The sequence below is a fragment of the Ochotona curzoniae genome, unplaced genomic scaffold, assembly GCF_017591425.1.
Source record: "Ochotona curzoniae isolate NIBS_2020 unplaced genomic scaffold, NIBS_Ocur_1.0 contig_78, whole genome shotgun sequence".
In the NCBI taxonomy this organism is placed as follows: Eukaryota; Metazoa; Chordata; class Mammalia; order Lagomorpha; family Ochotonidae; genus Ochotona; species Ochotona curzoniae.
In genome coordinates this window covers 1,658,539-1,683,366 of record NW_024466559.1, presented here as the reverse complement: position 1 = coordinate 1,683,366, position 24,828 = coordinate 1,658,539, and the positions used below count along the sequence as shown (strand labels likewise).

General features: G+C 51.9%; 1 protein-coding gene across 4 annotated transcripts; it reads right to left on the bottom strand.

Annotated features, from left to right (window-relative positions):
• Positions 1-995: 995 nt before the first annotated feature.
• Positions 996-24,326, bottom strand: MAP3K8 (mitogen-activated protein kinase kinase kinase 8). Of its 4 annotated transcripts, none has more exons than XM_040992555.1 (8): positions 24,027-24,326; positions 20,478-20,827; positions 13,504-13,671; positions 11,654-11,915; positions 10,254-10,360; positions 3,839-3,991; positions 2,524-2,770; positions 996-1,766 (listed from the first exon to the last, which is right to left on the bottom strand). In XM_040992555.1, exons 2-8 carry the CDS (start codon positions 20,811-20,813, stop codon positions 1,633-1,635), a joined length of 1,407 nt encoding a protein of 468 aa, XP_040848489.1. In that variant the 5' UTR covers positions 20,814-20,827; positions 24,027-24,326; the 3' UTR covers positions 996-1,632. The 4 variants fall into 4 exon arrangements, with proteins under 4 accessions (XP_040848489.1, XP_040848492.1, XP_040848491.1 ...); XM_040992558.1 differs by lacking the exon at positions 24,027-24,326 and adding an exon at positions 23,642-23,963; XM_040992557.1 differs by lacking the exon at positions 24,027-24,326 and adding an exon at positions 21,036-23,214.
• Positions 24,327-24,828: the final 502 nt, after the last annotated feature.

Below are 24,828 nucleotides of genomic sequence, written 5' to 3'. Positions count from 1 at the left end.
TTAGAACCGGCGCCCATATGGGATCCCGGGCGTGCAAGGCGAGGACCTTTAACCACTTGCGCCACCGCGCCGGGCCCCACAGCCCCCTCTCTTACCTGCAAGTACAGTGGCCTTGTTGGTGAAAATCCCCCAGAAGTCTTTCTTCACCTGCAACATATTCCCTTAGCAGTCCTCCTTCCCTCACGTCCCCATACCCCCTTCCCTGATTAATCCATAGTCCCTGTGTCCAGGAGCACATGGGTTCCCCAGCTCAGTCCTCCTAAGCCCAGTCGTCTGATTGGGGGATACTCTGGCCTGGAGCTCTGCCTGCTCACCCCGAGACCCAAGATCATAGACAGGTTCCCAGATCTGGTCCTCTGGCACAAGTGTGGGTCTGCCACCTTACCTCTCCATTCACCTGGGATGCAAAGCAACGCACGAGACCCCTCGCATGGCCCACAGGTACACCATGCTAAACGGAGCCTTCTCCTGTCCCCTCCCCACCTGCCCTTACGACTGAAGCATGTGTGCAACCTCCAGCCCACTCTGACATCCCCCAGCATGAGTCCCCAGACACCAGAGCTCAAGCAAAAGAGTAAAGCCGCTGACAGCTCTGGCTCCACAAAGACAGAAGGAAAAGAACCACAGTCTTGACAGCCATTAAGACAAAAATACTCAATTTATTTCGTAGATTTGACCGGTCACGCTAAATACGCAGTAGGAACATACTTAACAAAGTTAAATATATATATGTTTATGTACAAGAAAGGTCCACAAAGGCAATTGATCTGAAACATACACAGTATGCCATTTTAACCTATACACACTGAAAAGAAAATAATCGTTAACAATGATAAAAAGTTGAATCCCCAATAACGTACGGAAGTGTCCCTTTTCTTAAAAGTCAGTCTCATCCTTTGGGATGTACAAGAAACGATGTGGTTTCACACAGTTGTCTCCACATTCAAAACATCACGTTTTAAATGTCTGCAGCATAGCGTGTACATGACACAGTGTTTCCATAGGAACAGAACAGAAGCCACCATCAGTGGCCGGCATCGATGGCTCTGCGCCCAGCCCAAGGGCCACGTGGGGGACGCTAGCAGGGCCTATTGCAACCACGTTCAAGTTGTCCTCTCACCCAATACCCACACCCACACCCACACACATACACACAGGATCCCGCCTGCGCTCACCTCTCCCGATGAAGGCGCTTGAAGTGGCCACACAGGACACACCAATCGATAGCTCCAGCTCAAGGTAGCAGCGCCCCCAACACACACACACACACACACACACACACACACACACACTTAAATAAGACCTACGAGTGAGGTGGAGGATCCCTGGGATTGGCATCCTTTTTTTACATTTCTGAGCAAAGTGCACAGGGAATGGTGGCGGGTGAGTAGGGAGTGTCGTTAACCACCTGGGACCATCCTACAGTCCCAGCACCTGAGATTTGAGAACCATGAGACATGGGGCCACCCCAGAGGAGCCCCACAAGACAAACACTCGGGAGGCCACACCCACACGGCCACATCGCGGCAGCCCACGCAGGGGCTCCCTGAGAGGTGACCCACGCAGTCAGCGGAGGAGCTCTGGCTGACTGCGCACATGCACGCACGCGCGCACGGACACCGGCACTCGCCATCAGCCGTATTCCAGCGTTGGGGGACCCCGCACAAGGTTGAAATAGCCGGCCAGGGCACCAAGGTCGATGTAGAGAGAACGCTGTCTCCTCAGCACATCCGACTCCTCCGTGCTTCCCGTGCATGATGAAGCATCTACGAAGGAAACGCGGACAATGTCAGACGTGGGACCATGAGGCAGCGTGGGGGGGACCCCTGGGTTAACAGCAGCCAGGTCTCTTTCTGAGGGGACCCCAGGTTAACAGCAGCCAGGCCTCCATCCAAGGGGACCCTGGGTTAATGAGGGACTCATCAGGCTGTGCTATGTTCACGGAGGATGACACAGGTAGATGAGCTCAACAGAGTCAGCAAAGTTGACGCAACAAAGATGAGTCAACAAAGAAACTGCTTAGAAATCCTGGCATGTTTTCCAGCCGCCCAGACGGTGGCGAGGATGCCAACATGCAGGTTTGGGGATACATGGGCGAAGAACGCCATCATTTGTTAATAAAAAAACAGCAGCTTTGCTCACTGCTGCTGGCATGCACCCTCCGTTGCCCATGAGCTGCCATGCAGGGAGGACAGAAATGCAAGCAACTTCCAGCTCAGCACTGCACCCGCCCAGAGCCACACTCAGAACGAGAGCCCAGCCCTGCACTGCTGGCAGAATCAGCCCACGGGACATCTGTTCTAAAACTCTAATGAGAGTGTCTATTGGAAAACACAAAAAGAAATGTGAAATCAGCAGTTGCTACCAACACCTGTTCCTAACATGGTGGCAAATTAACCCACCTAAGAAAACAAAACAGTGCACTTTGATTCCGTGTGGCAGCAAGCATTTCTGCACAAGGTGGTGGGCACCCAGAGAGGCACCCAGGGAAGCAGGAGCCCCACCAGGGGGCCAGAGCCGTACCCGCGATGTTCTCAGGCAGCTCCAGCTCCTTCCGGCTCAGCAGCCTCTTGCGTTCCAGCAGGGCCGAGTCCAGGCTCTGGCAGCGTGGCTGGTCCTCCGGGGGTGGGTTCAGTGCCTCATGCTTCAGCAGGTCAGCAGCGCAGGGACGGTGGCCCGGGTTCCTGGCTAATGCAGCTTGCATCAGCGCTCGCAGGCCCGGGCTGCAATCATTGGCGATGTCTTCTAAGGGAGGAGCCTGCTTGTGGATCTGTCACACAATAGGTACTCTCAGCATTGGCCAGGGGATGCAGGCTACCTCCCCCACCACACACACACACACACACACACACACACTGCAGGCCAGTGCCAAGGGGCACAGGGGGAATTTGCTCCCCTTCACGTGCCCACAGCAAGTCCTGGAACTCTTGGGAAAGTCTGTGAGAAGCATGTCTCATGACAAAGCAGAAGGAGCCATGTGGTGGTGCAACAGGTGTAGCCGCTGCCACTTGTAACACTAGCATTCTGTATGAGTGCAGGTCGGAGTCCTGGCTGCTCCACTTTCAGCTCCCTGCTAATGAGCCAGCAGATGGAAGATCTCTCTTTCTCTTTCTCTCTCTCTCTCTCTTTCTCTCTCTCTCTCTCTCTGTTTCCCTGCTACTGTGCCTTTCAAATAGATACATCTTTTTTTTAAATGATTTCAAAAAAATATGCTGCACCAAAATGAGTCTGTCTTCACTTCATCACTGCATGGACTGTACTTCAGGTTTCTTTTTTATTTGTTTGAAAGGCAGAGGTACCAAGGGAAGGGCGGAGAGAGAGAGATCTTCCACCTGCTAGTTCGCTCCTCAGATGGCCGACACACAACAAAGCTGGGAGCCCAGAACTCAACCCAGATCTCATGCATGGGTGGCAGAGACCCCCAGCACTGGGGCCATCACCTGCCACCTCTCAGGGCGCACACCATCAGGGAGCTGCAACAGGGAGTGGGGCCAGGACCCCATCCCAGGTACTCTGCTGACACTGGATGCGGCTATCCCCGGAGACCTCTTCAGCTTTGTGCCAAATGCCCATCCCTCTATCCTCTAATTCAAAGTGTTCAGTGAAACAGCTACAACTTTATCTGATACCACTCAGTGTGGCACCTTGAGACCTCACATGGACTCATGCCAAACTTATGCCCGCCACAGAACTCAGCCCACTGCCATGGAAACGGCCACGCCGTCTTCCCACATGCGGGAAGAAACTGCAGCCTCCTCTCCCGGGTCCCCATTTCTGCCTCTCCTGGTTCAGGTGCCTCTCCCCCAACCATCTCTGCCCAGGGTGGACTTCCACTTACTATGTACAGGTAAGAGGGGTAGGCCGAGCGGGGGTAGCGTTTCACCCAGGGCGGCGTGCCCGTCTGCATGTGGATAAGCGTGGCACCCAGGCTGTAGATGTCTGCCTTTGTGGAGTGGCCCCGGCACAGGATCACTTCCGGGCTCATGTAGATCTGAAAACAGAAAGATGGCAGCAAAGTCAGGCCTTGCACCTGCTCCTCCCTGTTCTGGCTCACCCATCATTTCAGTCACACGCTTCATCTGCTTTGCCCCATCCGAGAAGGATGCCTGGGCACCAGAGAACCACAGCCTAGTAGCCAAGGGCCCAAGCCCTTGTCTGTGATTCTTCTTTCCTGCACACAACCCGGGAAAGTTCTAGGTCTTCGTGTCTAAGTCAACGACTTGCCAAACCTCTCAGTATCTGTGGTGGCAGAAGCTGAGAAAAACTTCAAAAGAACAAAGTGTATGGGCGGCAAAAGTGACCCTTCTCGGTCATTCCTACGGATGTGCACACGGACACCTGTTCTAATCCCAGCAGCTCCACTTCCCATCCAGCTCCCTGCCTGTGGCCTTGGGAAGCAGTCAAGGACGGCCCAAAGCCTTGGGACCCTGCACCTTGCATGGGAGACCTAGAAGAAGCTCCTGGCTCCTGGTTCCTGGTTTTGAATCAGCTCAGCTCTGTCCATCGCAGTCACTTAGTGAGCAAATCAGTAAAAGAAAGATCTTTCTTTCCTTCTCTCTGTAAATCTGCCTTTCCAATACAAACGACTATCTTTTTAAAAATGCAGTCACTTTGTTTAAAAATTACATGAAGAATCCAAGGTGCCTTAAAGAATCTACCATTAACAAAAATAAGAAATAAATCTTTTTTTTTTTAGAAAAGTGATTCACTTTCACTTAAAATGAAAAAGAAGTTTTTACTTCCAAACTTAAGAGAGGAACAAAGACCAAACATGCTGATTAGTGATCTAAACACAGATTATTAGCTGGCCCAGACACAGCCAAGGGGACTTTAAAAAGCTTATGCAAAGTGAAATTAAAAGATAAGTTTGGGGAGAAATATTTTTAAATACTTATGTTGGTTTATGCATTTGTCATCAACTTTTAGAAGGCTGTGTGCATGCATGTGTTTCAAAACATTTTTGCACCAAATATATTTTATTAAAAAAAAGATGATTTATTTGAAAGGCAGAAAAAAAGATAGCGATCTTTCCTCACACTGGTTTGCAACCCCAAATGCCCACAACAGTTGGCCAGGCCCAAGCCAGGCGCCAGGAGCCAGGACCTGCATGCCCGGGGAGCCTCACCACCTGCCTCCACAGGGAGCTGAACAGGAAGCTGCATGGCATGGCGTGGCATGGTGTGTCGTGGCATGGCATGGCAATAAAGGATGCAGGCAGCCCAGCAACAGCACCAGACCCGCCTATTTCATTCTCCATGAAATGTGGGAAGTATTCTAATGACCAGTGAAGGTGGAATCTCTCTGATCCTAAAGCTGAAATGTGAATTGTCCAGTATGCCAAGTTATGCTGGAAAAGGCACCTGAAGTCATGTGCCAGGTATTAGTCAAAAATACGGGGACACTAAAAATCCCTGCATAAAACTGCACCGAGCTATGACAGGAGGAAAGACATCGGAAGGAATTTCCTGTTTACAACTTGGACTCCCTCCCCAAGATCTCTTGTTGCATATGCAAATACACCCAGCTCTTTTTAATAAAAAAAAAAAAATCCCAAAACTTGCACTCTCCAGCATTTCCGTGGAAGGCCAGGAACCCTGCTGCTTCAGAGGTCGCGGGCTTCTGGTCACGTGAGCAGGGAGAATGGGGCGAGAGTTCCCGGAATTCGGGTCTGAGTAACCAAATTAAAGAGGCAGCTGACAGAAGCTGGGGAAATTGTCCTGCTTCCCCAACCTCCCCCAGCTCAGCTCCTTCCTACCAACCCACTTCCTGGCACACTTCCTTTCTGCTCTCAGGGCAACCGAGTTCCTCATTCTCCAAGGTGCCCCGAGCCAGAGGCAGCCTCCTGGGAGGGTAAAAGGGCTTTCTCAGGAAATGCAACCTTAAAGTGCAAAAACAAGGAAATGCACAATAGTGTCTTCCTAGGCAATGATAATGCACCCCAGCTACGCTGACGAATGCTAGAGAGGGCAGACGGCCTGTTCAGTGTTCCTGCCACCATGAGACAAAAGTGAAAAAAACGCAATAAGGAAGCCACCTGTCTTCCTCAACCCTAAACGTAAGGCAAGGCATCCACTGTGGCGGGGACCCGCAGCTCCTGTGTACAGGTGGCTGGGCAGACCCCGGGCAGTGTCCGCAGCCCCCAGCATGAGGTCCGGCCCCAGAGGTTACAGCAAGCAACACAAACATGTGTGAGCATGAGCTTCAAGTTCAAGCTCTAGGAACAGGACTGGTGGGACTCTCCAGGAGCCCTGCACCCTCAGGCAAAGGAACTGGGGCCAGGATAGCTGAGCTGGTGGCAGCCTCTCCCCTCTCAGCGTACCAGGGGATGCGCCTGGAAAGGCCATGACAAAGCAAAGCGCATTCCCGATCCTGGGAGGTGGTGGTGGGGGGGGGTACCTAAAATCCCTGCATCTGAGGAACCTTCAGAAAAATTCATGCAAAAGAGATCTGCAGGGATTTTAAGACTGATTTTTTTTTTTTTTTGCACCAGAATAACCTGCTGTTTCAGTTTCATTTTTTTCTGTGAACTTTTTCAGAGAGGGGAAGAGATTAGGGGTAACTCTGTGAGTGTGCGTGTATACTCAGAGGAACATCAAAATCATAAAAAGAAGACCCTGCGATCAAAACAATTCTCCCCTAACAGGCCCTGTTGATTTGTCCTCTGAACCATGTCCCCAAACACCAGAAGCCTCAAGCAGATGCTGGGTCACAGCTGCATACACACCACAGGGTGGCCATGTCACAACGCTGGCACGCGCTGACAGAGGGTGAGCGGGAGAGCAACTCAACAGGTGACCAAAGCTTGTACTTCGGAGCCACTGCAGGGGCCCCACAATCATCACCAGCCACACAGAAGGCATGTTGTGGTCAAGTTCAGATCTGAGAGCGGACGTGCTCTAGCTCTGGCTGGCTGGCACTTTCCCCAAGTGTCATGAGAAGACTCAGGACCAGCTTCTTTACCTGGCTCTTTTTCCAACTTCAGTTCCCAAGAAGAGAGCTGACAGCCACCAAAAAAAAAAAAAAAAAAAGCCAGCGCTGCACTTCATTTAAACACACACACACACACACACACACACACACACACACAATTTCCATTTGCTGAAAAGCACTTGCGACAAACCTTGCCCGGATTAAGATAATGTAGGATTTCGTACAACTGTCTGCTGTGCTTTCCAGACCTACATCTGTCCACAGCATTGCAACATGCTGGCTAGGCAAGCATTTCCCATCTCTACTACCACAAATCATCTTGCGTCTCAAACTGGCTGCCGGGGGCGGAAAGCATGGAACCCCACATCTGTGACCGATTCCCGACTCAGGCCAAACTATGCTGGAATGCTTTTCCCAGCAAACACACTGTAAGCATTTCGTGCCAATCAAGGTCGTGTTCTGCTAAAACAGACTTAAGACAGAAACCTAGGCACCTTAAAAAAAAAAGTCTAGAGTTTTGCCTTCTGCATAGTATTGGCTCAGGGGTGACGTCAAGGATGACGTCAATAGCCTCTCGGGATTTTTCAGTATCAGCAAAACCCAGCGTTTCTGCCCCTGCCAAGAGTCCTGGCCTGGAAAGAGTGACAACTCTGGGCAGATCGCTTTGATTTTTTTTTTTTTTTCACTGCAGTTTGGTCCGGGGAGGCACACGGCGTCAGCTGGACCGAGAGGGCCGGGCTGAAGGCCAAGACCGAGCTGTGATCTGCAAGCAGGGTGTAGGCACTTGCAGCTCAGAGAAGGAAGGGGATGAGGCTGGGCAGCTTCCCGAGGCAGCTGGGCACTCACTGCCCTACCCGGTGCTTGAACCTGCACCCTCATCAGGACCTGCTGTGACTTCCCCATGGTTCCACAGGGAACACAGGGGCATTGCACCTGCTGCGGGGACCACCAAAGCCCGTGGTCCTCACTGGCCACCTGAGACACCTGGCCCATAGCAGACCCTCCCCAGACCCTTGCTACATGACCCAGCTAGTCTCTCTCCCAACAGCCACTCTCAGCAACATCCTTCATTGCCCAGCCCGGCTCAGTGCAGCTCAGGAGCACTTTGAGATACAGGAAAGCCACCTTTGATTTTTTTTGTTTGTTTTTGCTTCACAGTTAAGTTGAATCTTACAACTGTTTTCTCTCTCCCTGTACGATTTAGGGTCACTGCTTTGGGTATATTATAGAATCCCAGGGATTAAAGATAGGCTTTTTTAAAATTAATAAGGGCAGGTGCTGTGTCATAGTAGGCTAAGCCTCCGTCTGCGGTGCTGACATGCCATATGGGTACCAGTTCAAGTCCTAGATGTTCCACTTCCCTTCCAGCTCCCTGCCTGTGGCCTGGGAGAGCAGTAGAGGATGGCCCACATCCTTGGGTCCCTGCACTCACGTGGGAGACCCGGAAGAAACTCCTGGCTCCTGGCTTCAGACTGGTCCAGCTCCAGCCATTGTGACCATTTGGGCAGTGAACCAGCAGATGGAAGATCTCTTTGTGTCTCTCTGTTTAACTCTGCCTTTCCAATCAAACTATTTTCTAATAATTTTTAAATAATAATTTTTAAATAAAAATGTCCTAATTAAAACATTTAAAGACAGGTCTTTGTGGTCAGCCCTCCATAAATGTTGGTGACCATGATAGACTGTCAGTGATGTAAAATGTTGTGATATGAGCTATATGAGTAATATATTTTAATGACATTTAAAAGTCACCTAACAGGGCCCGGTGCAATAGCCTAGCGGCTAAAGTCCTTGCTTGAATGCGCCGGGATCCCATATGGGTGCTGGGTTCATGGCGGCCCTGCTTCCCATCCAGCTCCCTGCTTGTAACCTGGGAAAACAGTGGAGGATGGTCCAAAACCTTGGGACCCTGCATCCGTGTGGAAGAGGCTCCGGGCTGCTCGGATCGGCTCAGTTCCGGCCGTTATTGTCGCTTGGGTTAGTGAATCAGCGGACAGAAGATCTTCCTCTCTGTTTATCTGACTTTGCAGTTAAAAATAAATCTTTTTAAAAAGTCACCTAGCGGTGGAATCTTACGCTTAGACTTTGAAACGGGGTTCAAGTGTGGGATAGGTCACCAGCTGAGTAACTTTAGGTACTTTATTGTAATCTTCTATTTCCTTTTTGTAAAATGAAAACAATAATAATAGCATTCACATCTAACAGCATTCACCAATGACATGTCTGTTGTGAAAAGCAACCAAGAAAGTTCCTGTGAAAAGTTAACCGTAATACTGTCAGTGTTTCTAAAATGACCCTACAGATATCAAGGCTGAAATACCTCTTATCTGAAAGGCTTGGAACGAGAATGAATGCAGATCTGGGAATTTGCTCCATCTGGCCATCTTGGCACAGACTTTGTCGGCTAAGCATCCCTCAACCTGAAAACCCGTTGTGAAATCCGAAGAGGCAGAGAGACCTCCCACCTGCCGACTCAACTCCCCAAACGCTCGCAAGAGCCAAGCCGGCAGCTGGAACCCAGTCCACCTCCCCACAGCTGCTTGAGTCAGCCCTGCTGCAGGAGTGGGGGCTCTGGGGTGGGGAGCAGAGGCAGGTGGTCAACTCAGCGGCTTGCATGTGAGCTGCTGGCATCCTCAGCAAGGTCTTTCCTGCCAGGTCCAGGAACCCAAGATGTATGGAGTGCTGACATGCTATCCAGAACATTTCCAGCGCTGCATGCTTGGGTTCGGGAGTGCTTCATTTATGACCTATCTTGATGGCTTCCAAGGACCTCAATGAAATGGATCACCAGGGAAGTAATACCATCATCGCCAAGTGTGGAACAGGATAAACAGTACCAGAGAATAGCATGGGGCCCGGCGGCGTGGCCTAGCGGCTAAAGTCCTTGCCTTGAACGTGCCCGGGGTTCTCATATGGGCGCCAGTTCTAATCCCGGCAGCTCCACTTCCCATCTAGCTCCCTGTTTGTGGCCTGGGAAAGCAGTCGAGGACAGCCCAAAGCTTTGGGACACTGCACCCACGTGGGAGACCCGGAAGAGGCTCCTGGCTTCGGATCGGCATAGCATTGGCCGTTGCGCTCACTTGGGGAATGAATCAGTGGATGGAAGATCTTCCTCTCTGTCTCTCCTCTCTGTATATCTGCCTTTCCAATAAATAAATCTTTAAAAAAACAAGAGAGAGAGAATAGCATGTGCAGTTGGTGCTCACTAGTGGGCATGAAATGTGTTTCCAAGATGACAACGACTTAAAACATATTTGCACACCCTCTCGCTGTCCTTCCCACGGTGATCCTGGGACATTCTCAGATCCCAGGGGGCGCGTTACCTCTGTGCCCCGGAGATCCTTGGGAAAATAGGTATCTTCGGTCATCTGAACACTGAGGCCAAAATCCACCAGAACGGCTTTTGTGGACATGAAAACGATGTTGCTAGCTGCAACAAGAGGGAGATGTTTAGCCCAGAACCGCCCGTACCACCCACAGGCGAAACCCAAGCACCATCCACACGCAAGTCCCAAACTGGCACAGGCTGTGCCAGAGGCAAGGGAAAGGACGCATTTTGCTGAGAATTTAGGTGCTCCGTTAAGCGTCTGGCCAAAGAGGGGTAACCGTGAGGGTGTGATGCTCGCCCCAAGTGCCGGCAACTCCAGTTCTCAGGCATCAGCATTTCTACTGTTTCCAAGCCACTCTGCTACAGCCGAAAGCTAAATAGCTACTTTAGATAGCGATCTCCTCTTTATCGGAAATCAAAGCAGTGTGCAAAGCCGAAAAGCTATTTGCTTCTCGAAAACCGGGGCTGTGGGGGGTGACGTTTGAGCCGAGCCACTGCTTGCAAATCCGGCATCCCCCTTTCAAAACGCCAGTTCCAGTCCCAGCTCCTCCACTTCCCATCCAGCTCCCCGATAGTGCACCAGGGAAGGCAGCAGCAGATGACCCAAGGAGCTGGGGAGCTTCCACCCTCATAGGAGACCCAAGTGGAGCTCCTGGCTTTGGCTGATCCAGGCAGGGCCATGGAGGCCACTAAGGGAATAAACCAACAGATGGAAGATCTTTCTCTCTATTGTTTCCTCTTTCTCTGATGTTCCTCCAAATAAGTAAAATAAATTTTTTTTTTTAAAACAAATGCATGATGGAGACACTGCATGACTCAAGTGGCTGATCCTCTGCTGGCAGGTGCCAGCATCCCATGTGAGAGCCAATTCATGTATCAGCTGCTCTATTTCCAATCCAGCTTATGGCCTGGGAAAGTAGCAGAGGATGGCTCAAGTCCTTGGGCCTCTACCCCACCGGGGAGACTGGAAGAAGCTTCTGGCTCCTGGCTTTGGATCAGCTCAGCTCCAGCCATTGCGGCCATTCGGAGAATGAACCAGCAGATGGTAGATCTTTTTCTCTCCTTCTCTCTGTAAGGCTGCCTTCCCAATATAAATAAATAAAGCTTCTTTAAAAAATCTTTAAAACAAAAAAAAATATATTTTTTTTTTGCAATGCATGATACCATGAATGTGTATGGGCGTGTTACGCTTAGCCCAGAGCCCTGAAAACAAGGGCCCAGGCAGAGCCGAACAGCTCATGCTGAAACCCTTTCACAGCTGCTGCATGACCAGCTCAGAAAGGCCCAGTAAATCCGGTCCTTCTGAGCCCTGTCTCCTCCGAGGGGCTTTAGGGAGTCGCCAGGGCCCGTCTACCCCTCTGGCCTCACCAGGGAGTTGTCCTAGCAGATACTCACGTTTAATGTCGTGATGGATCACCTTCTTGGAGTGCAGGAAGTCCAGCCCCTTGAGCACGTGCTTGGTGACCCAGATGATCTCGAATTCCCGCATGGGGCCACAGCTCTCCAGCTTCTCCAGCACGGAGCCTCCCTCGCCAGCTTCCATGAACAGGTGCACTGTCTCACCCCACAGGACGGCGCCATACAGCTCAGCGATGTTCTCGTGCCGGAAGCACGCCTGGATCTCCACATCGGAAGGTTTGAATTGATCCACCGGGATCTGAGACACAGAAGCACCAAGGCGGGGTGGATTCTTAGCCATTCCCAGATCCCATCAAACATTCCCTGACATAGGTCCACCCACCATCTGGAGAGGCCACTTGGGCCCCTGGGGAAAGGCCACACCTGTCGGCCTCAGGTCTGCTTTTGTGTTGGCTGCCGGGGGAGGGGAACATTCTAGCCAGGAAAGAAGCCATTTCAGGATGGGTGCTTACTGCTGATGGGTCCTAAGCACCTCAAAGTCTCGGCGTTTTATTCTTCAGGTGCCATTCTCTTGAGGCTTTGGTGGGTGGGGGTGGGGATTTGATCATCAGTGTGCTTTTTCAGTTTGAAGAAAAGTATGGTTTCAATATCGAGTGCAAGTGTGGTGAGGCAAACAACCCCCACCGTTCTTCTCCCACACTTTTTGTGACCCAGGTCTCTCTGGTTCCCACGGCTAAAAATCAACTGAGGCGATACCCTCTCCTTGCAAGTGTTAAACCACCTTATTGTAAGCCTTCCTGGTGTTCTCTTCAGTAATAGATATTCTTGCAAAGTCTTTAAAAAAAAAAAGCAACCAATGAGACCAAAACATTGTGTGTGTCTCATTAGAATAACTAAAAGCCGAATGTCACATTCTGCAATGACGGTTACTTGAGAATTTGTATTTGAGAAATTGGCAAGGAGGAGACAGAGCAGGGAGAGGGAGAGAGAGATAAAGAGGAAAAACAATTTGTCAACTCTTTGCTGCCTGTTGCATAAACATCCGGGAAGTTTCCAGCCTGGACCTCTTCACCACACTGGCACAAACGTGCTAAGCACCCTGCTTTGTGACCACAGGGACATGGCCCACGCCCCGTGGGGTGGTGTGAAATTATTGGGTCACAGGCTTGGGAGTACCTGGCCTCTGTGTCATCACAGCTGCATCTGAACTCCGCCTTTTAAATGACAGTCCCAAGAAGCCTTTTGCCTCTCAGCCTGGCCCCCTCCCAAGTGGGTGGGGTGAACGGAACAGCCGTTGGGGTGCAGGCTAGCTCCAAGCCTCGGCCCCACCCCACTCAGCAGGATACTGTCATCCAGGCGGTGCACTTTGCTCTAATTACCTATAAATCATTTCTGCACCTGAGTAAAGGTTTCAGGCTTGAATGCACGCCAAAGAAATCCAGAATTAAAAAAATAAATAAATAAGTGCATTGTGTCACTGCAGGCAACGCTGACACCTTTGACACCAGCATCCCATGTGGGCGCCAGCTCAAGTCCTGGTTACTCCATCTCCCATCCAGCTCCCAGGTAATACGCCTGCAAAATCAGCAGGAGATGGCCCAAGTGCTTGGGTCCCTACCCTCCCCCGCCCCCACCCAGGACACCCAGATGAAGCCCCTGGCTCTGGCCCAGTCCTGGCAGTTGCAATCACCTGCGGATTCAATCAATGGATTGCACATCTGTCTAGATGTCTCATCCTCTCTGTAATTCTTCCAAATAAACAATCTTACAAAAAATCGGAGGAGGGGGGAGGCTAAGGCCAGAGCACCCTCTGAGACCCCATCAAAGAACTTTGGGTCGCTGCAGATAAACACGGCCCGCGAGCCATCAGCTTACAAAACACGCACCAGCTTACACGCCATTCTCTTCTTTGTCTTTCTATCTTGGGCCAAGTACACTTTGCCAAAGGCCCCGCGCGGCACAAAATTGGAGCCGATATTCCTGTAAGTGAACTTCCAGGGGACCAGCAGCACGTCCGAGTCGATCTGGTAGCGTCCATTCTGAGGAGTGATGACCTAGGAAGGGAGTGGGGAGTGAGAACAGTGGCAGAAGCAGCCCTCCCGGGAGAGCCGGTAACCCCGCCAGCACTCGTCCGTGGCGGCGGCCACTCACAGGGCACGTGTCATCTTCCCACTGTATCAAGGTTAAATTTAGAACTTGAGCAAGACAGAGAGAAAGCTTGGGACGGGTGCGTCTCCTTGGCCCAGCCCTGGTCGTATTTCCACCTCCGGATGAGTAATGAATTGCCAACGAGAATCTAAAGCGCATTGTTTATGTAAAGCAATCCACCTCATGTCATCCAAAGGCTTAAAATAAAGACAGCCCACGTGTACAGCATGCCTGTGCGTTGAATCGCCTGTCAGAACGTGTGAACCTGTCTGTCTACATGCCTGTTGCCGATACACGATGCACAACAGAGAGAGTGGAAATTAACCGGGCGCAGTCGCAGCAGCTGCGGGAACACAACGCCGGGCGGGATCTGCGAGCAGCTGGCCTTGCTACCTTTCACATGACACACGCCAGAATTCTTTCTCATCCACTGACTCACATCTTACTGCTCGCACACACTCTTGTGTGCCAGGAGTCATAGCAAAGGTCAGGAGCAAGGGGCTCGGCGACCCCTGATCATCAAGGGCTCAGCGACCCCCGACCACCGAAAGTTCACCAGCCAGGGAGCACCTGGAGTCCAAAGGCCACAGCAACAGGACACAGCGGCGAGAAGCACACCTGTGGGTTTCCGGGGTGGGTTTGTTTTTCCAAACTCACCCAAGGAGATCAGCATGTAACTGTGTATAAAGTGCGCAGTCAGTCCCTGCCTTAACGATGGCTAAACTTCACCATTTCCCAACTTCACAATGGTGTGAGAGCCACAGGCAGTTGGGGTCTTTTCCGTGGCCTGGCCACACGCAGTTAAGACCTTGACAGCATCAGCAGCAGCCAGTGGGACCCCGACTCGGCTCCACGGTCTCAGGGGCGCACGGCAGACATTGTACAGTGGAGATGTATGTTCTGGCGCTCACGTCCTGCGGGTTAGGTAGGCTGAATGTGGTTTTAATTCTGCAGCACGTGACTTCAGCGCATGTTGGGTCGCATTTGCCCATCTCAATTTTTAAAGAAGAAATAAATGTGAAAAGCCACAGAAACCAGGACTTGGAGCCCATGCCTACAAACAGGAAAAGTCTGCAGCATTCTTCCAAACAACAGTCAGAAGCAAGAGCAAGTATCGTGGCATAGTGGGTAAAGCTGCCACCTACAATGCCAGCATTCCATTATGAACACGGGTTCAAGTCCTGGTTACTGCACTTCCAACTCAGCTCCTTGCTAATGGAAAGAGCAGGAAAGTGCTAGCAGCAGGCCTAAGTGCTGGGGCCCCTGTCACCCACATGGGATTGACCTTCCTAATTAATAATAATAATAATAATAACAATCTTTCTTATAAAAAATCAGTTTTTCCTAAATATAATTAGCAATAGCTGGATTCAGATTATGGATTGAAGAAACATGGAACTCTCAAGTGCCACAAATTTATTTCAAGCACAAGAGAAGCTGGAAGGGAATGTGGTAAGTTCCCAAAACTACACACAGCGAAAGAATGAGCCCTGACTCACACAGGTGGATGCCGGGACCCAACACAGAGGCACTGCCACGGGCATAAAACCCAGGGACCACAAGATTACTCAAGCAGCAATGCTACTGCTAATTTTAGCCATTCATCTCACAAACAGTTGTGCTCACTATTAAGGAACAAACTAGAATTCTACACCCAGAAAGGTAAATCATTCCAGTGAAAATTTCAACATATTTTTTATTTTTTCTTTTATGCATTTAAAAGGCAAAGAGACAGAGAAAGAGAGAGATGCCCCATTCATATTAGCTCACTCCCTAAATGCCTCCGACAGGCTGGGATGGGCCAGGACCAAGCCAGGAGACACCTGGAACTCCTCCTGGGCCCTTCTCAGCTGCTCGGGTCATCGCTTCTTGCCTCCCAAGCATCAGCAAGAAGCTGGGATCAGAGGCAATCCTTGGCACTAGGATGAAGAAACGGAAGATTTGCTGAGAGCTTCTGCCACAGGGACTCCAGGCAGTGCCCTGCTGGAACTACACAGGAGCAGCAGGCTCAGCGCAGAGCTGAGATAAAGCCTGACTTGCAAGCATCACATCCAGGGGCTGCCACCTACAGGTAGCCAGTGGCCACTTGCCCCTAACCTACCCAAACTCGAGCACCTGCCCTTCCCTGCCTCTGCATGTAACTCAGCTTTCACTGTGACGATCCACTGCGAGCCAGGGTTCCTCTAAATGTGGCCCAGGAGGAAAAAGGCCAGTCACTGTGACACAGGACAAGGAGGATTCAGGATTCTACAGCCACAAGGTTGTCTTCTTGTCTTCACTCCAGGGGCTCCACCAAAGGACCCCTCAAAGGACCCCTCCACGTTGCCAGATCTTCACTGCACCCAACACAACTTCAGGGGCACTCAGGAGTCACAGTGTGGGTGAACAAAGGACTGTGCACAATACCCACCTCCACCATCCACACAAGCACACAAGCTGTACTCTAAGGAGTAAAGCTGTGATTTACATGATTTATTGCCCAGTGTATTAGGCACTGGGTGTTAGGGGATCCTCTCTCATGGTCCCAGCTGATCAAAGACCCCAGGCTGGACCACGTCCCTTCTTGCACTCTTTCTTTTTAGGATTAAGACACAGGACTAGCACACAGGCAAGTCAGGAATGGATTTTAATTCTTCCTAACCAGTGCGGGGCCGAGGGTGGTGCGATAGCTCAATTGCTTAATCCTCCTCTGCAAGTGCCAACATCCCTTGTGTATGCTGGTTCATGTCCAGGCTGTTTGACTTCCTATCCAGCTGCCTGCTTGTGGCCTGGGAAAGCAGCAGGGGATGGCCCAAGTCCTTGGGACCCTGCAGTCATTTGGGAGACCCAGAAGAAGTCCCTAGCTCCTGGCTTCTTTTCAGCTCAGCTCCGGCCATTGAGTTCAGGTGAGGAATGAACCAGTGAATGGAAGATGTCTCTCTCAGTCTCTCCTCTCTGTAAGTCTACTTAGCCAAAAATAAATAAATCCTTAAGTATATGTGCATCTGTGTAAGTTGAATATAATGAAGAATGTGCCAACAGTCATACAGACACATATGATTGGGGCCTTGTCTTATTTCAAGTCCAGATCAGAACAGTGCACCGGGAATCACAGCCAAGGGCTGGGGTGAGTGACAGGTGAGACCCGGGGTTTGAGCCTCTCTGAGGTTTGCCCTGAAAAGCCTGACTCCAAGCATGAACCCTCAGCATCTCACACTTGCGTCTCTCAGCCTGGCAGCTCACTATCACCAGCCTCCCAGAGGAGCAAGCCCTTGGAACCCACCTTGGACTACTACACATGCGCAGTGTAGGCACGCATCTTCATAATGCACAGCCTGTAACATCCCGATATCAACAGATTCCTAGACTCACCGGCTACCGTCCTCTACCGGGTCTCGCTGGGCTCCCACGGATATTTAGGAAAATAGAGCACACTCCCCACAGAACTACAGACACAGCCACAGGTACAACATGCCCAGGTTTCAGGGGATAGAGTTATTTCTGGGGTCTCTAACTTGGCCAGCGCTGGGGACTGAACACACTGGGTCTCCAGGCTCTGGGCTCTTTGCACCCACTGCTGCCTTCATCTGGGACCTTCCCCTCTCCCCACCCCATCATCTTGTACCAACTCCAGCTCTGCCACGCTGCGACCTCAGCGTGGACATTCTGCCTTCTGCACCACACGGTGTGCTCCCCCCCCTCCCCCAATCATGAATGTGGGAAAGAATCCTGCTCGCCAAGCCCCAGAACTCTCCGCCCTGGCCTCCGGTGCACAGGGACTGCCAGCTCATGCACCTGCCCCAGCAACATCTGGAACACAGCCAAAGATGCCCGGGCTACCACCTAGCAAACGCACAAGTAAACTGGAGCAGCAGAGTTCCCCGCCCCTCAGCAGACACATTAGAGAGACAAATTTGACCTTGAGACCAATCCAGGTGGGTGGTCAGTAATGCGATGGCGTATTCCAAAACAGAGCAGAAAATGGAAAAACGGATCCCAGAAACTAAGAAGTTATGATAGGGCGATGGCAGAGGATGATGATGATGAGGGAAAGGTCTGGAAGGCAGGGAGGATGAGGCGAGGACACCACCTCGTCACACACTGGCTAAGACCGAAGGCCTCCATAGCTACGTGTTGAAGCACAGAGCTACGGAAACTCATAGGCAATCACAGTGCTTTATCTGGCCGGGACAGGAAGTTGAACTTGGCGTCCAGGCTGCCAAATGATTCCTAGTGAGGCGGGGAGAGGGGGTGTTCACACTGTGGGTTTGCTTTTTGATTCATCTGAGAAACGGACCAATCTCCCACACTGGTTCACTGCACAAATGGCAGGGTGAAACCAGGAGCTGGGGACCCAAGGTAAGTCTCCCACGGGTGGGGGGTGTAACAGGAACCCAATTAAGTTGAGCCATTTGCCGTTGCCTCCCAGGGTTTGCACTGAGTCAGGAAGCCAAAGCAGGGGCTGCACTTAGACACTCTGATGGGACATAAGAGCATCACAACCAGCATCTTAACCCTGTGGACCGTAACGTAGATTTTAATTCCATTATGATTTTTAGTCTTCTTGCTAAAACAGAAGAGGGATTTCAAAAAGGTCACGGGAAATGTGTTACGAAAGGAAGGCTGTGAGAATTTTCAAATTGGTTAGCCTCCCAAAAAAAACATATCTTTAATTGACCATGAACTTCTGGAGATACCCTTGTTTCTTACATTCTTGGTCACTTTTGTAAAATAATACGATGTTTAAAGCATTCACAATAGCTACCTTTCTGCTGCGTGTCCTATGCTTAAATTTTCTCCTAACCCTGCCTGTGTGAGTGTGTGTTCACTCAGACAGCCAGGTCCTAGGGCAGGACTGGCCACTTAGCCTTGGCTGATGGCACTTCCTCTTCCTGCCCTACTTTCTCTGCCTTTCTGCCCTAGCCTCTCCACTCCCACCCTTCACAAAGAATCTTCAGTAGGGGCAGGGACTGAGGCCGAGCAGGTTAAAGTCACTGGCTGGGATGTCCACTGGTCCAATCCAAGTGGACTCCGCCTCTTCCACGTCAGCTTCCAGCTGATGTGGGTCCCGGGAGACACCAGCGGCAGCAGTTGATGGCTCAAGTCCTTGGGGCCCTGCCACCCACATGGGAGACCCAGACTGAGCTCCTGGCTTTGGGTTGGTACAGTCCCAGCTGCGTTTATAGTTTCTGACAGCATTTGGGCGAGTGAAGCAGCAGGCAGAAGCAATCTCGCTCTCTTGCTCTCTCCCTCTGCCTTTTAAGTAGATGAACAAAAATACAATAAAAGAAATAAATAAATAAACATTTTTGGACCTGGTGTGGTAGCCTAGTGGCCAGAGTCCTCGCCTTGCACATGCTGGGATCCCACATGGGCACCAGTTCTAATCCTGGCTGCTTCACTTCCCTTCCAGCTCCCTGCCTGTGGCCTGGGGGAGCAATGGAGATGACCCAAAGCCTTGGGACCCTGCTCCCGTGTGGGAGACCCAGAGGAAGCTCCTGGCTCCTGGCTTCAAATCAGCTCAGCTCCGGCCATTATGGTCACTTGGTGAGTGAACCAGAGGATGGAAGATCTTCCTCTCTGTGTCTCCTTCTCTCTATACATCTAGCTTTCCAATAAAAATAAACAATCTTCTTTTTTTTAAATAAATATTTTTAAAAGCTTCAAGGGGCAATTGCTAGGTCCTCCTTATAGTTTTCCTGAATTGTCTCCGTGAACTCCCAGGGAAGAGCTAAAGCTCTGATAAGCCAGGGGCTTGGCCACAGACCCCTCGTGCTCTGTGGTTGGGCCAACAAGAATCCCATCCGCTCTGCAGTCCTTCATCTAGAGCTCATTCTCACAAGTGAGAAACAGAAAACACCTGCTCCAAGTTCAACTGAATAGACTAAAGGAAGCCCTGCCGGGAGGCGGAAAACAAAGCAAGTGGCTGTCCTGAGTTACTGTGCTGTTAGGCCCTCAGTGCACGGCATACGAAAACAAGAGTGTCAGGTGGTGACCACCCCCCACCGAGGGCCACATGGCCATCCGGCGACACTCAAAGCAAAGGCTGCCGACAAGCATGGCTTCTAAGTCCCCCCCCAGTGGCATAACCAGCTGTGGACCTTTAGCCAGCACCTGTTCACCTGTGACACACTGAGTGCTTCCCAGAACCCCGTGTGGCCCCTGACACAGCACTGGCTCACGGACTGCAGCCACAGAGCAGGGTCAAATGCTGCATTCCAGGCATACTTGAGATGACTAACTGAACCCAAAGGGCCGTTCCTCCTGGGTTAATTACAGTGAACCTGCAGAGGGCGACAGACTGTCTGCAGACTGGGTTTTTGGCAAGAACTCGGTTGAGTAGGTGGTCATGCCGGACCCTTTATCAGACATGACAAACAAATGAGCCTTCAGAATTATGCAGAATAAACCCAATGCTCACTCCCCCCTACACCAGCTAAGGGCTTCTCAACCAGCCCTTCTCTCTTGCATCAATAATGAGTACATTAATAAATTATTAAATTAAGGTCCACTCTCTGTAATTAACTACTGGGAGAACTGCTACCAAAATGGAAATTTTAATAAAGACCTTTTTTTTTTTTGGTTTTATTTTTGCATCTCGAACACAGACATGACCAATGCAGACACTATTAGAAATCATACCTAAAGAGCCACTCGACCCAAGTTCAATGTCACTCTGCAGGGAAAGAATCTGCAGTGGTCACAGTTCCACACACACAACATGCAAACATACCATGTTTAATAAAACTCCAGATTCCTGGGGTCGACTGCTGTAAAAATGCTTTGCCGAATTGGAGATGTGGTTTGCAAACGCCAGCAGGTCATCCACCGTGCCGTACCTGACCGTGGACAGCCACGGTCCCTCCTGGCCACTGAGCAGCAGAGAATCCGCCCGCTCTTCGTTCTGATTACTGTCCGGACACACGGTCAGGAGGCTGGGTTCGTACACAGCCGGTTCTTGGCTCCCGTACAGATCCTCCATGATGTCTATGACATCGGACATACTTAAATGCTTCATCAGTAAGTCGATTTCTTCTTTGTTGTCGCTTCCAGTGCTCATGTACTCCATCACGGGTGCGCTTGCTAGGGGAAACAGAGAGAATACCAAGACTTACTGAGGAGGTGACAGTTACGTTTCAGGAAATGAGCGTCCCAGCCTGCATTGTGGAGCAAGAACTCTGGGTGACAGTTTGTGCAAGTTCATGAACAGCGGGGAGTGCCAAGGGACCTCAGAGAACCTTCCATCCAGCTCACTTTGCAAAAGCAGAAACCTGAGACCCGGAGCATGCACCTGTTGGGAGTTGGACAGAACCCAGACTGGAAGCAGCTCACGAATCTGAGGGGCTCCGGGCTTCTCCTTATAGCCTCCGGCTCCCTCCTGCAGCTGGAAAGAGAAAAAACACGAGGCCCTGAGAGCCCGTGGCAGACGTGAGGTTAAGCCTTCAGAGAGATCCTGATCCAGCTCGCTGCAAGGAGACACATCTCACTACCACCAGGGACAAGGCGTTCACCCTCGGCCCCAGCGGGCCCCTCTGGGAGAGACCGGAATGCCTGCACCCCGAGGGGCCCAAGGTTCACTGATTGCTCACTGCCTTCCCTTAGGAGCTGCACAAATAGAAAGAGACCCGGAAACCTAAATCTATCACAAGACAAGACGCAGGCAGGAGCACATGGGACTGCAGGGGGCTTTCAAAGAGTCTACAGAACTACATCATAAATCAAAACAAAATATTTTTAAATGTAAAAAAAAAGTCTGTGGGAAGATCTCTGTGACAAGAAAAACCACGCACTACATGTTACAGTCTTCCTTGCAACCTTTCTGAAGTCCCATTGTCTTGGCTAAAACTGCATTTTAGGTTTTTTTTTTAAGATACAAATGAGGTGCCATCTTAGTGGATGTGGGGGTGGCGACAACATCTGATGAAAATAGGGGACAACAAAGGGAATTACACAGCGACGGTCAAAGGAGGAAAGATACAAGGACGTAAGAGACCTCTGCTGCAATACATCCCGACCGTCCGTGCACTTAACCAGCAGGCTTGATAAAGGCCAGAAACAGCTGTGCACTTTTTCTGACAGATGCTTCCGCTTCTTAACGTCCCCTCCATCCCTGCTGTGGAAGCACCAACCGTGCATCACCAATCAGCTTGCCAGAGGCCACCTGCCTCCGAGGCAATCTCCTTCCACGGAATGCACCACAGCACCTAGTGCTATCATTAACTGATTTGGCCCGGGGTCCCCGTGGGGGCACCCTGCAGAGAAGACTCTGCCTGGGCTCCCATCACACACCCCACTCTACAGGTGTGGGTATGAGGATGCCTGCTTAAAGTCAAGCCAGTGCCTTCACTTGTACACACTCCACCAGTCACTGCACTTGGCTCACAGGACAGCTTTGAGGCTAGTTCATGGTCACCACAGGTTGGGAAGAGAGAGGTGGGGGGAAGGGAGGAAGGTGCTAAGCAAGCCAGCAGTCAGGTGTAGCTAGAATGAGTTAGCTTTCAAAGACTGTCTCAAAAACCAGAGACAAAGTAAAAAGAAAAAAGGCAGACTCGCTTTGATGGCTCATTATCACTGCAAGTCTTACCCATCCTTGAAGGGGTTGGAGTTGGCACGGCATGGTGCTGGGAACCCGGGGGACAATCAAGGCACAAATGCCTTTGGTTTCACCACGTCTATTTAGTTGCAGTTTCTGTTTGTAGGCAGGATTAGAAAAAACAGAAGTTCAAACAGAAACACTGCAAGACAGGGTCCCTCTTCCCCACCCCCATCTCCGCCACCCTCCCCGAGCTGGGAAGATTGAAGGCTACAGGACTTACCAGATGTGACAGAAAAGTTCCCAGGACTAACCCAGAGGGGGAGAGAGAGACAGGCATTCAGGCAGGTGGATCCTTAGGGGAAAGACGGGTTTTAGTTTCTTAACTGTGCAGTCAGAAGCATTTCTACAGAAAACCTAGAGATTGGATCTCTGTGGGCCCATCTGTCTGTCCGTCCGTCTCTAACATACGCACACCCCTACTGGTGAGAGAGGGACAGGGCAGGTCCAGCAGTGCCTGACTTGACTTCCCACCCCGCACTACTAAGTCCTTAGCAACACCAACTCAGCTCCCAGGCAACCCTGAAGACCGGTCAGCCCCACACTCTTGCAAAGAAAACCCAGCAATTGCCAGCCTGCAGGAAGCAGACCGACTTCACGTCTCATCAGTGCCGGGAACGAGGTGGAGCCCAGAAGTTACTCCACTTAGGAACAATCAAGAGCGGAGAGAGATCCTCAGACTCCCTAACACCACAGAAAACGACACCCGTCTTAGAAACCCAGAAATCAGCAAGAGAGAGACATGAGATTCCTCCCCGTTCATGCGATACTTGGCACAAAACAAACGGAACACCCAAACGTCAATGAAAATGACCCTAACAACCGAGGGAGCTGCCCGGCTTCGAACAAGGCTCACCACATCTCCCGTTACCCCCTCACCCCGTTTAAAAGATTCCCCCACCCACCCAATCACCCCAGAGCTGGAATACGTGGACAATGTCCCCACCCACCCGCTGCCCGGGGCGCACCTCTGACCTGCGCTTTCCTTTTCAGAAAGCCCCTGCATGAGGCACTGCAGCCACAAAAATCTCCAGATGCCTCAACCGTTCAACTCTCCCAACTCGACTAAGTCCTTAAAGGTCAAAGCTACAGAAACTCCGCACAGAAACTCAGTCCCTAGGAGAGAGCTGGAAGGGGGCTGGAGAGAGAGGGGGGACAGTCAGTTCCAATCAGAGAACACCTAACTTGGCAACCAGACGGAACACCCGGACATGCACGAGCTAAGTAACAGCAACAAAACTGAGCACTTGGCTTTCTCGGACCAAACTTCTCTCTCCCTCAGCCCCCACCTCCAAGGAACTCACCGGGCCTCGGCCTAGGAGGGCTAGGGGGTCCGCAGCAGGACGCGCGCGGGCACCGAGAGGTCCCCTGCTTACTTCGCGCTCAGCCGGGACCAGCCCTGAGGATCCGGGAAGAAAAAGGAGGTGGTGGAGTAGGAGGAAAGGGGAGGAGCCCGAGTCTCCACCGCGTGAGACCCTTGCGCAAGGTGCTTTCCAGCCGTGCCGGGCTGCAGCCAAGGATGTTAGCCTGCGCAGCGGCCCGCGGGCTGGGGGGTACGCCCCTGTCTCCGCGCCCCCCGCCTAGGTCTCCCTTATGCAGGTGGTGAGGCGAGGAAGAGAAACACTCATCCAGGGATGGCCAAAGCCACTTCGAGCTCCTGCCCCGCCTCCGGTCGCTGAGTGGGTTTACCTGCTATCTGCGGGGGCCCAGCACTTCTTCCGTGGACCACCAACAGCTCGGTGCGCAGCGCGGGGTCGGTCCTCCACGGCCGCGCACGCAGGGTCCCGGTGGCAAGGTGATGGTTGCGGGAGCCTCAAGAACCAGAGCCAGGGCGCCGGGCTCCAGCGCGTGACGCGGCGGCCAGACCGGAGCAGGACAAGTGTGCCCCGGGCCGCGCACTCGGCCCCTGACTCAGGGCGTCTGAGCCGGCCCAGGGGCGGTGCAGCAAGTGCCGGCCGCTGCCACCCCGCCTTTTCCATTTCCCCTTTCTCTTCGTAAACAGAAAGAGGTCGGCCGCGCAGGCTGGGGAAGCCAGAACCCCAGCGCTGGGAAATTCCGTCCACCACTCCCTCCCCTCAAGGGCCTGCCCAGGGGAGGAGGAGTTGGAGGCGGAGCGTGAGGTCGGGGACCCGCCTCGCCGACCGGGGCTGCCGACCTGACCGCGGAGCTGGAAAAGAAAAACCCCCCAAGACAGAGCGCTCGTCCGGCTCATTCACACCCTCCGCCCGATGCGCGGCCCCCGGCTGCGGCGGGCCGGCAGCCCCGGGTGCGCCCTTGGTTTGGGCAGACCGGGAGTGGGTTGGGGATATCCTTGCAGGACCCTCACTTGCTTTTCTGATGCTGCTAGGTGGACACCGGGCTGGCGTCCCTGCCCTTGGCCGGCACAATCCGGGTTTGCACTTCTCAATGTCCTGCAGTGCACATGTGCCCGCGCGGACCTCCCCTCATCTTGAGCCCCGGGGCCGCGCATCTGGAATTTTCCGGAGTGGGA

Excerpts from the sequence above, each read along its gene's own strand:
- MAP3K8 (XM_040992555.1), bottom strand. The coding sequence starts at position 20,813 with ATGGAGTACATGAGCACTGGAAGCGACAACAAAGAAGAAATCGACTTA. Across the intron at positions 13,672-20,477 it reads CTGGAGTTTTATTAAACATG|GTCATCACTCCTCAGAATGG; the intron begins GTATGTTTGCAT and ends CTCCCTTCCTAG. Across the intron at positions 1,767-2,523 it reads GCTGCCTGAGAACATCGCGG|ATGCTTCATCATGCACGGGA; the intron begins GTACGGCTCTGG and ends TTTCCTTCGTAG.